Below are 12,578 nucleotides of genomic sequence, written 5' to 3'. Positions count from 1 at the left end.
AAAGTAGAAAATCACTTTAATCTGGAAAGGAACAAAGCCAGAACTGGACAATGTAACCCTGCAGTTATTGAGGGGCTACAATTCCCTAAACACCCAGCCAACGGTCACTGGAGGGTATGCTGTGACTAGTAGTTCCCTGGAAGCCATTGACAGTTAGCAGCAATCAGGGAAGAGATTTACCGTCTTCGGGCAGGTAGGTTCCACCACTGGTCACACAGACTTTCCGTGACACCAGAGGCAGTAGAGTGGAGAGGATCTTGAAGTCATTGACGTAGTAGAAAAAGTCATCAGTTGGAGAAGAGGCCACCCTCTTCAGTTCCCGACTGTCAGCGTTCTTAATTCCTGGGGAACAAAAAAGCAAAACATAACATTTCCTAGAAGATAAAGTATATCCAAACCTAAAACTTTTTCTTTTTACTTGGATACCATAGAGAATGGTTAAAACTTAGGTCCTCCTTTTTTTACATCCATGTTCCTGACCTGTATACACAAGGGAGTGACAGGAAATGTGTCTGCATCCCACTGGGGAGATTTCCCTTTACTTCTTGTCTCATAGATGCAACAAGAAATAAGAGAATATATTTCCAAAGAACATATTTCCACAGCAAGAGGAAATTCCCTCCAAGAAAGCTGTCACTAGAATAAGGTCCAGGTTGGAAGCTTCCTCTTTATTTGTGTTTCTGATTTTACATCACTTTAAGTACCAGTGACAGTGGTCACCAGGAGAAATAGTGTAGGTGAATCTCTCTAAGAGGGGTACAGACAACAATAAAACCCAGACAGTTGTTATAACCCCTAACCTGTCAGAGTCTGGATCTGAACCTACAACCTATGTGGGGCCTGGCTGTTGCTCTTCTCACTGTGCTACCTGAGATGCTGGACAGGTCCCTATCTGATTTCTTAGGACAATATTGCCTTGTTTCTTGTTTTTGCTGAACCTTGAACTCTTTGCTCTTCCCATGACTTTTCTGATTTAAGCCACGTCTCTGCACTTCCTGCTTGCCAGATTATTATGCAGTTTGCACCAATAGCTTGTTCCTTTATGTACCTGCAGCTGTCCCTATCTCCACTATCATTCGTTAACAACCTTTGGCTTGCTCCTTGACTATACTTCTGTTTAGTCGACCATGCAACCATTGTTTATGACCTTGGGCTTGTTTACTGACTATGCCTCTTCTTGACCCCTACCATATCTGCTAGCAGACCCCAGCTTGCTCACCTCCTGGTGAGGCGATCCTGAGGACCACAACATGGTACTAACATGCAGTAAAACCCATCCCCACCATCAGGAGCTCTGGTGAAGTCCCATTAGACCCAGCATCTCGGGTGAGCCTGCATCAGCCTCCAGCGCGACCTACTCGTGTACTCATCCTGCTGGTCGGTGGGAACCTCTCTACTGCTATAGCTACTGGTCTCTGAGCCTGACCCCTGACTGTGATTTCACCATTCAGTCCAACACTAAACAAAAATTGATTTGCTTTAGATATATTTGGGGTTCAGACAGTGGTGTATTTTGTTTTTTTGCTGCCCTAGACAACACTTAAATTGGGCGCCCCCCACACACAATCGATATAAGGTGACCAAGTCCAAGTCACTTTGGAGGTATTTTCTTTGGAAATATTTACTCCCACTTCCTTTTGCATTTATGGGACATAAAGTGAAGGAAAATCTCCCTAATGGGACGCAGACAGCAAATAAAATCCAAATAGAAATCTAACAAGAGCACCAGTCTAAGGAGCTAGAAATCCAAAAATGTTTTATTCTGTGTTGGTTTTTAAGAGGGAAATATAAAACAGCCAGCGCATTTCAGTGGTTTATAAACTTTCTCCTTCTACAGGGCTTGTATATTGTATGTAGTTAGAAGGAATCAAAATGGCAAAATCACCAAAATGGAGGACTGAACAGAGAAAGGATGAAGGCTGAACAGAGAAAATACTTGGCATTCGCATTAGACCCCCATTAGACCTGGATTACAAACTTGGCTACTCTAGTTAAGGTGGATCCTTGTTTTGGGCTGAGAGTAGCATCACCAGAGCCATTGTGCCCACTATAAATGTGATTGGCCTTTTTCAACCATGAATTGTTGAGGAATCAAATCTATCACCTAAATCATACATGTTCCAACAAAATACAAATTGGTTCTAACTATCCTCTAATGCAGCCATTGTCAACAAAGGCTCCTCCAGAGGTTGTTAGGGGTTCTTTAAGTTATGTTTGATTGGCCTACCATCTGATGATGCCTGCATAGTTCCAGGACTAACACCATTTGGCAAAGTCAGCAGCCAATCACATGGCAGCAACTCAATGTATTTAGGCATGTAGATGTGGTGAAGATGACTTGCTGAAGTTCAAACCGAGCATTGGAATGGGGAAGAAAGGGGATTTAAGTGACTTTGAACGTGGCATGGTTGTTGGTGCCAGGCGGCTTGTCTGAGTATTTCAAAAACTACTGATCTACTGGGATTTTCACACGCAACGATCTCTGGGGTTTCCAGAAAATGGTCCAAAAAAGAGAAAATATCCAGTGAGCGGCAGTTGTGTGGACAAAAATGCATTGCTGATGCCAGAAGTTAGAGGAGAATGGGCATTTGATTTCAGCTGCAACATTCAGAGGTAGGGTCATAATATGGCATAAACAACATGAAAGTATGGATCCATCCTGCCTTGTGTTTAGGCTGGTGGTGGTGGTGTTATGGTGTGGGGGATATTTTCTCGGCACTAGCAAGGTGTACCCAATAAAGTGGCCGGTGAGTGTATATATGCTGGGAAAAAAATGTCCATTTAATATTTGTTTCCATTGGCACATGCAAAGCATTGCAACCATCAGTGGTTTTAGGCTCCTGCAGACTTTTCCTCCAGCTCTATGTCCATATTGCGGTATGGACTTTCAGTTGGAAAGCTGGAGAAAGAATCAATGGACTACAGGTATTGTCATTATTGCACTTGTGTTCCATTGAGAACTACAAGTCCATCTCCTGCAGTGGCACATGTGACTTAGTTTATTCAGATCTCTATGAATGGATGACGTGACAGTAATATGTAACATGGTGCAAAAGGTGGAAGACAGCCTTTAACTACAGATATACTGTATGTTTTATATTTGATACTATTATGTACACTCAAGAGCAAAGAGACAGTGTGTGAGGTCAGGACAGAAAATTTATTTTGATCCATTAGGCTTAGCTCTATAGAATCAACTAAGAGCAGAAAAAGAACTCACCAACAGCAAATATATTGATATCATTATTCTTTAGTCTCTGAGAAGCCTGATCTACATCATCCTGGGACTTTCCATCCGTGATCAAAATTGCGATCTAAAAAGCCAAAAATATAATTTCAGAGATTCTTTAATATAATGTTCTTCAGTGCTAAAACAACACCAAACAAAGGAAGTACAAAAGGGAACTACTGTGGGGAGAAGGTCAAGTGACATGGAGCCCAAGACCACCATATAAAATGGAACTTTACCCTAAGCCTCTTGTTGCTTTGTAGAGTATAGAAGGCTTAGGCCTTCATCATGTCTGCTGCCTGTGTCCCTGTTGGAGAAGGTCTCCCTCAATTCCTGTCCTAGTGATGAGGGTCAGCTAGACAGCAAGTGAGGGGGAAACTCTACAACGCGGAGGGAAGCAAAGATAAAACATCAGACTAGAAAAAGGTCAAGGGGGAAGTTCACCTTTTACAATAACTGGCCCATACAGACAATGGGCCTCAGTAGTTTACAATACACAGTGCCATTTTGTATTGTTTTATGCAAATGCGGTACCAGTAGGCCCTTTCTGTCCCTCATGAAGCTTGCTCAAAATACTCCCAATGTTTACATGCCTACGTCCTGGTTTATTTCCTGGATGTGAGCTATAACAAAATGGCCACTGAGCCTTCTTGTTTGAGGACAACTAAAGTGACAAGCTCTTTAGTTGTTTTTAAAGAAGAAGGCTTGGTGGCCATTTTGTTGTAGCTCAGAATAGGAGATGGAAATGGCTTAAAGCAGTGGGAGAATCCTGGTGGGAGTGTATGACTGACAACTCATGGGGCCCCCAGGCAATAGGAAATCATGGGGACCCTGTATCCTCACCCACACTCAAACCACACCCAAAAAAGCCAATACAAGGTACCAGGGGCATCTCATGAGGCCCCCGACTGACCCCGAGCCCTCGGGCAGTGCCGAGTGGCTAAATGGTCAGTCCGCCCCTGGACTGGAGAGTCTTTGCTGCGATGGGATGGAAAGCAGTATGCATGTGCAGTTTTTGAATCAAGACACTCAGTCGCTCTTGTGATGCTAGAGTTGAGTACCCAACGACTGTCATGTCCTTGAAATAAACCAGGACGTAGGAATGTAAAATTGGGAGTATTTTGACCAGACTTCTTGAGTGATAGGAAAGGTCTACAGCTATAGCATTTGGATTAGACAATATTTTTACAAACAATGCAATGCAATTAAACTATTGGCCCCCCTGTGTGCATGGGCCAGTTTAATTGAAAGGTGAATTTAGCCTTTACAATGTCTATCAAATTTTATTCTTAGAAGAAAGAGGCACTACTCAAAATCCCACAGAATCTTATGGTGTCTGGAACCAGGGGCGGACTGACAACTCATGGGGCCCCCGGGCAATAGGGGATCACGGGGCCCTTGTGTCCTTGCCCAAACTCAAAAAAGCCTGTGAAAAAGGTACCAGGGGCAACTCATGTGTCCCCTTACTGACCCGGGCCTTCGGGCAGTGCCCGAGATTCCAAATGGTCAGTCCACCCCTGTCTGGAACTCTGCTGGCATTGGATGAAGTTGCACAACACTCCTTATACATATTTCCCAGCAAAAGATCTGAACACACACCGATGAACTCAGCATTTCAATAAAGCTTTATTGTTCTACACAAAATGCACAAAGAGGCCACACCTGAAATCCTCCTTGACTAATGTGTTTCACACAAAAATGTGTTTATTCGTACCAGGGGCGGACTGACAACTCATGGGGCCCCCGGGCAATAGGGGATCATGGGGCCCCTGTGTCCTTGCCCAAACTCAAAAAAGCCTATGATAAAGATACCAAGGCCATCTCATGGGGCCCCCTACTGGCCCCAGGCCCTCGGGCAGTGCCCGAGTTTCCAAATGGTCAGTCCGCCCCTGATTCGTACAGAAATACATCAGAAAGAAATAATTCCAGATGGGGCTTCTTTGTGCATTTAATTCTTGCTTGCTTCCTGAATAAAAACAGTCAGCAAGACAGAAAGTAAGGGAAATTTTGCCCATGGGGGACACAGACAGCAATAAAAACCTGAAAAGGCTTCCAACTTTTCCACTAGTTAGGTGTTGTCATTCACCTTCCCCATACACGCAGTCAACACTACTGATAGCAGTCACCCATCCCAACCAATCTCCCCCCTTCCCCACCAGAACAACTAAAATATTTGCAGTTGCTGTGCAAAGCAGATCTGTTTCTTTTCCAGTTTCCATGAGCTCTTTTGGGTCATTCCATTCTGGTGTGCCTTAATGTTGGTACCTTAGGAACATTGGCCCGAACAGTGCCTAGACCAAAGAAGTTGTCTGCAACGTATCTCAAGCCTGCCCCAGTCCGCGTGTTTCCACCCTTGTAGCCCAGGTTTCTGATGGCCTGAATCACATCACTTCCATTTCGGTATCGGGAAAATTCAAACTCTGTTCTAGAGAAAGAAAAGAATTCCCATTTATCATGACAAAGTTATGGCAAAGAGGACCTGTCATATCCGTACTGCTGTGTTGGCCATTTTGTGCACTCTGAACAACAATAAGCCAAAACTGCCACATTCCACACAAAACCCCAAAAATGGACTGGACAAAATTATTGGCACCCTCAATTGAATATTTGGTGGCACACCCCTTGGAAAAAATGACTGAAATCAATGGCTTCCTGTAACCATCAATGAGTTTCTTCCACCTCTCTACTGGAATTTTGGGTCGCTCTTCTTTCACCAACTGCTCCAGGTCTCTCAGATTGGAAGTGTTCATTTTCACAACTGCTGTTCTGAGATCTCTTCACAGGAGTTTTATGGGATTGAGATCTGGACTCATTGCTGGCCAGTTTAGTCCTCTCCAGTGCTTTGTCTGGAATCATTTCTGGGTTCTTAGTGACGCCAGGTTGCCAGTGAGATCTCTATATTGTCAGCACCTAGTAATTGATACAGGTGAGTTTAATTAAAAATTACAGGATCATCACAAACTTGAAATGCAGTTATTTCTTATAATTTTGAGAAGGTGCCAATAATTTTGTCCAGTCCATTTTTGGGGTTTTGCATGGAATGTGACAGATTTTGCTTTTTGTATCTCCACTTTTTTGTGTCATACCAATACAAATAAAAGAAAGACAGACAGATAGACAGATAGATAGATAGATAGATAGATAGATAGATAGATAGATAGATAGATAGATAAATAGACTATATTTAGATGGATAGATAGATAGATAGATAGATAGATAGATAGATAGATAGATAGATAGATAGATAGATAGATAAAAAGATAGATAGATAGATAGATAGATAGATAGATAGATAGATAGATAGATAGGGTACATTATGACATTGCATTAGGACTATGTCTTGTGACCACCCACATCAAAGAAAAATATATTTGAAATATATTTTAAAAATATTCTTCCCAAATATATTGATATATTGCCATATATTTGAAATGCTACAATTTTGTCTGTATTCAATATATATATATATATATATATATATATATATATATATATATATATATATTACAAAATATATGAAAAATATTTTTTTAAATATATTTTTTTAAATATATTATTCAGATTTTTTTAACATATAAAAAAGTAATTTTAACATATATTTGTAAATGCATTCCAAAAATGTAGATTAAATGTATTTTCAAAGACATACAGTATATTTGAAAATGTATTTTTAAAAATATATTTAATATATTTTGTAATAAAATAATAAAAACGCATTTCAACATAATATATATATATATATATATATATATTGAATACGGCCAACATTGTAGTATTTCAAATATATTTTTCCTCCATGATGCAATTGGTATTTTATGTTTTTCAGAAGTATACTATTGCAGGTACAGTGTGCCATTGCTAATATTTGGAAAATAGAGGTCTCAGACTTCATATTTAGAACTAAATTATCAATAGCTGATACATGCATGAGAAAAATCTGACTGGAATCAATGAATCAATGTCTATAATGTACAGCGCTGAGCAAACCTTTTGGCGCTATATAAATAATGTATAATAATAGTAATAATAATGGCGGTGTGCAGTTACCAGCAGTTTTTCTTTTGCCAGCAGGACAATATGAAAGTTTAGCAGGCGCAAAGAATGGCCAAGACATGCAAGTCTAGCAAAATCAATAAAAAATCAGTGTGTCTGAGACTGAGCCAAGGTGACTGAACCAGGGTGACTGAGCCAGGGTAACTGAGCTAAGGTGACTGAGCCAAGGTGACTGAGCCAGAGTGACTGAGCCAGGGTGACTGAGCCAAGGTTTCTCAGCAAGGGTGACTGAGCCAAGGTGACTTAGCTAGGGTGTCTGAGCCAAGGTGAGTGAGCCAAGGTTTCTGAGCCAGGGTGACTGAGCAAAGGGGACTGAGCCAGAGTGACTGAGACAAGTTAACTGAACCAGGTTGACTGAATCAGGGTGAATGAGCCAGGGTGACTGAGCCAAGGTGACTGAGCCAGGGTGACTGAGCCAAGGTGACTGGGCCAAGGTGACTGAGCCACGGTGACTGAGCCAGGGTGACTGAGCTAGGGCTGGGTTGGGTGGCCTGGTCTTAACACACTGCTGAAAATATAACTTAATGGCCTCTGACTTTAAAATGGAAGACTCACCTTGGGTCATCACTGTATTGCACCACACCGAAACGTACTTTGTCCTGGCCGATCACATTTATAAAAGGAATCACCATCCCTTCCATAAACGTCTTGATCATTCGGAAATTCACCCTTCCGATACTAGAAGAGCCATCGATGACAAACACTATATCCGACTCGTAGATATTCTCGCATCTTGCTGCAAAAGAAGAAGAAAGAATCAATTCATCTGTGCGGGGATAAAAAAAAAATATTACGATGAACTTTAAAACATACACCCAACACAAAGCTTACATTCTGCCAGCCCAACATTTCATCCTGCAGTCCCTGGGTGTGAAGTAGACATGTGCAGTTCGTTTGGTTCTGAATCAAAACTTGGACTAATTTTTCGTTATCCGAACATTTGGATGCCTCAGAATTTATAAATTACAATAGTAATGAATCTGAGATAATAAAATGGTATTCAAATTCGAATCGATTTGAAATTTGAATAAGAAAAGAATAGAAGAGAACATAAAAGAATAGTGTAGATTAGAATAGAAATAATATAAGCTAATAGAAAAGAATAGACTAGAATAGAAAAAAATAGAATAAAATAAAATAGAAAAAACAATAGAATAGAATAAAATAGAAAGAATATAACTGTCTTCCAAGAAGACAAAAAGAAAAAGTTCAAATCCGAATAGAATCGAAAAGACTAGAATAAAATAGAAAAGAATAGAATACATACAGTATTTATATATATATATATATATATATATATATATTTCTTTTCTTTATTCAAATATATTGAATACGGTTAAAATTGTAGTATTTCAAATATATTTTTCTTCCATAATGCAATTGGTATTTTATGTTCGTTTGGTTCTGAATCAAAATTTGGACTAATTTTTCGTTATCCAGACATTTGGATGCCTCAGGATTTCCAAATTACAATAGTAATGAATCTGAGATAATAAAATGGTATTCACATTTGAATAAGAAAAGAATAGAATAGAACATAAAAGAATAGAATAGATTAGAATAAAATAGAAAAAAATAGAATAGACAATAAAATAATACAATGCAATATAAAAGAAAAGAATAGATTAGAATAGAAAATAATATAAGCTAATAGAAAAGAATAGACTAGAATAGAAAAAATAGAATAAAATAAAACAGAAAAAACAATAGAATAGAATAAAATAGAAAGAATATAACTGTCTTCCAAGAAGACAAAAAGAAAAAGTTCAAATTTGAATAGAATCGAAAAGAATAGAATCGAAAAGAATAGAATACATACAGTATATATACAGTATATATATATATATATATATATATATATATATATATATATATTGTGGCAGTGCGGTATCCTGCCACGGTGGAAATCATGATGGAGACACAGGATTCTCAACTAAACAGGTTGAGGGGCTCCAGGCAGTTCTCACAATGCAGAGGAAACTGATTTATAAGTTTCCTCTTTGGTTTGTAAAGCCTGTTTTGGGACCTGTAGCCTGGAGATTTCTTAGAGATTTGGGAGGGATGAAATCTCCAATCCTGGGCCCATATTTTGGGAGCAGCCAGTGTGCTGATTGCACAGGTGTGTGCAGGCCTTTTTGTGGAGGCCAGGCCATGAGTCTGAGCTCCACCCCGGCAGTTAGGAGGACTCCACCCAGGCAGACGGGAGGTCTCTGCCGTGGAGTCAGGTGGGCTACACCTAGGAGAGGTGGAAGCCAGACTAGCTGTGTGCTAGTGCCATATTTTGGAAGAGTCTGCAGGAGGCAGACTTAAAACTGCGTGCAAGCCAGGAGGCTGAATATTGTTGTGTTTGATGGTGGATACCCCTGCGTGGGAAGCATTTGTGTTTTCTTGAACTTTCTTAAATAAAAGTGGGCAAAAAAGCCCTGAAAAGAAAGCGAGTTGCTGTGTGTTTAACAAGAAGAGCTCTACCACTTGAAGCGAGTTCCCACAATATATATACATATATATATATATATATATATTGAAATTTATTGAATATGGCCAAAATTGTAGTATTTCAAATATATGTCAATATATTTAGGAAGAATATTTCAAATAAATTTTTCTACCATAATGCAATTGGTATTATATGTTCGTTTGGTTCTGAATCAAAATTGGGACAAATTTTTCGTTATCCGGACATTTGGATGCCTCAGAATTTCCAAATTACAATAGTAATGAATCTGAGATAATATCGACTAGAATCAAAGAGAATAGAATATAATAGAAAAGAATAGAATACACAATAAAAGAATAGAATACAATACATTATAAAAGAAAAGAAAATAATAGATTAGAATAGAAAAGAATATAATCTAATAGAAAAGCCATCCAAAGCAGTGTGCCCGAGCTGACAGGGAGGAGAACTGTTGGTAAACAAAATGGAGATCCTCAGAAATCACCGGGTGCCAGCGAGTAATCACAGGCTGGGACCCGGTGATTGACAGCCGCAGTCGTGAATGGCAGCGCCCCCTACCTGGAAATGCAAAATCACATATATACACGTGATTTTGCGCACCCGCGCAGCCCTGTAGCAGTATTTCTGCTATAGGATGGTCGGGAAGCGGTTAGACACCAATATAGAAAAAAGAAAAGAAAAAAAAGAAAAGCTAAATGTACTGAGGGTGATGGTAATTCGATCTTTCCTATATACTATGTATCCACCATACAGTGTTTACGTTGTCAGCTAAATTTGAGCAAAGGTCAGACACTAAATTAGCATAAGATGTCAAATATGCCCTTTCCTGCCACCCCGCACGTCATCCCGCACGTCATCCCGCATCCACCGTCACACACACAGCCAGAGGAGACAGGATTATCGCTTTTTCTATGACCATATTATTGTTTTTTGCAGGTTTAATATATTTATGGATTTATTTATTTCATATTACTTATTTAGGTATTATTTATATTGTATTTTAGGTTATAGCGCTGCACTATTATTATTACTATATTGCACAAGTTTGGAAGGTATTAGCTAGAGTGTTGGCCGCTGCAGTACACACTGATAACTCCGAATAAGTGCCGGAGGAATATTTTTTAGTTAATATATAGAATACACGTCATCCTGCACGTCATCCCGCACGTCATCCCGCACAGCCGTCACACACACAGCCAGAGGAGACAGGATTATTGCTTTTTCTAGGACGCTCCATCACCCGTGCACTCGGCTCTCCTCCATCCTGGAGGTCCCGAAGAATTTCGGATTCTCTTTACAAGCCTCTATAAATCCTAACCCACACTGGTTCTAAATGTAGCGCTTCAATCATTTCACCTCCAGGCAACAAGGAGAGTCCAACGGCCAATTCTTTGAGTATTTTCATCAAAATGTTCTCTTCAAATATCTAAATTCTACACGAAGGTCAACTGAGAACTGGTTCACATACAGTTGCAAGAAAAAGTATGTGAACCCCTTGGGATTACGTGGAGTTTTGCATGAATTGGGCATAAAATGTGCTCTGAATGTCATCTAAGTCACAACAATAGAAGAACACAGTCGGCTCAACATAATACTACACAAACATTAGATGTTGCCATGGTTTAATTGCACATAACATGTAAACATTCACAGTGCAGGGAGGAAAAATTATGTGACTCCCTAGCCTAATGACTTCTCCCAGAGCTAATTAGAGCCAGGAGTGAGCCAACCTTGACTCCAATCAGTGTGATGATATTGGATGTGTTGCTGACAGCTGTCCTGCCCTTAAAAAACACACACCTGTTTTGGGTTTACTGATTTCAAGAAGTACTGTCTGATGTGAACCATGCCTCGCAGAAAAGAGCTCTCAGAAGACCTACGATCAAGAATTGTTGACTTACATGAAGCTGGAAAGGGTTACAAAAGTATCTCCAAAAGCCTTGATGTTCATGTGTCCACGGTAAGACAGACTGTCTACAAATGCAGAAAGTTTAGCACTGTTGCTACTCTCCCTAGGTGCGGTCGTCCTGTAAAAATGACTGCAAGAGCACAGCGCAGAATGCTGCATGAGGTAAAGAAGAATCCCAGAGTGTCAGCTAAAGACCTACAGAAATCTCTGGCACATGCTAACATTTTTGTTGACACATCTACAATAAGGAAAACATTAAACAAGAATGGAGTACATGGGAGGACACCACGGAGGAAGCCATTGCTGTCCAAAAAGAATATTGCAGCACATTTGAAGTTTGCAAAAGAGCACCTGGATGTTCCACAGCACTACTGGCAAAATATACTGTGGACAGATGAAACCAAGATTGAGTTGTTTGGGAAGAACACACCACACTATGTGTGGAGAAAAAAAGGCACAGCACACCAACATCAAAACCTCATCCCCACTGTGAAACATGGCGGAGGGAGCATCATGGTTTGGGGCTGCTTTGCTGCCTCAGGGCCTGGACGGATTGTTGTCATTGATGGTAAAATGAATTACAGAATTTATCAAGACATTTTGCAGGAAAACGTACAACCATCTGTCCGCCAACTGAAGCTCCGCAGAGGATGGGTGATGCAACAGGACAATGACCCAAAGCATACAAGTAATTCAACAAAACAATGGCTGCAACAGCACAGAATACGCCTTCTGGAGTGGCCCAGTCAGAGTCCTGACCTCTACCCGATTGAAATGCTGTGGCATGACCTTAAGAGAGCGATTCACACCAGACATCCCAAGAATATTTCTACACTGAAACAATTTTGTGAAGAGGAGTGGTCCAAAATGACTCCAGATCGTTGTGCAGGTCTGATCTGCAACTACAGGAAACGTTTGGTTGAGGTTAT

General features: G+C 40.2%; 1 protein-coding gene across 3 annotated transcripts in view; it reads right to left on the bottom strand.

The window, feature by feature from the left end:
* The window catches only part of COL7A1 (collagen type VII alpha 1 chain), a 299,769-nt gene that overhangs the window by 224,022 nt on the left and 63,169 nt on the right, over nt 1–12,578 (bottom strand). For all 3 annotated transcript variants that reach the window (XM_089684078.1, XM_089684079.1, XM_089684077.1), the window contains exons 3-6: nt 7,838–8,018; nt 5,495–5,654; nt 3,221–3,314; nt 181–342 (exon numbers count right to left, since the gene is read on the bottom strand). In XM_089684078.1, the coding sequence (XP_089540204.1) occupies nt 181–342; nt 3,221–3,314; nt 5,495–5,654; nt 7,838–8,018 (597 nt within the window). The remainder of the gene's footprint in view (nt 1–180; nt 343–3,220; nt 3,315–5,494; nt 5,655–7,837; nt 8,019–12,578) is intronic.

Source organism: Staurois parvus, unplaced genomic scaffold (genome assembly GCF_062004578.1).
Source record: "Staurois parvus isolate SC_StPar_1 unplaced genomic scaffold, SC_StPar_1.0 ptg000335l, whole genome shotgun sequence".
NCBI lineage: Eukaryota > Metazoa > Chordata > Amphibia > Anura > Ranidae > Staurois > Staurois parvus.
This window is presented reverse-complemented; position numbering and strand designations above follow the sequence as displayed.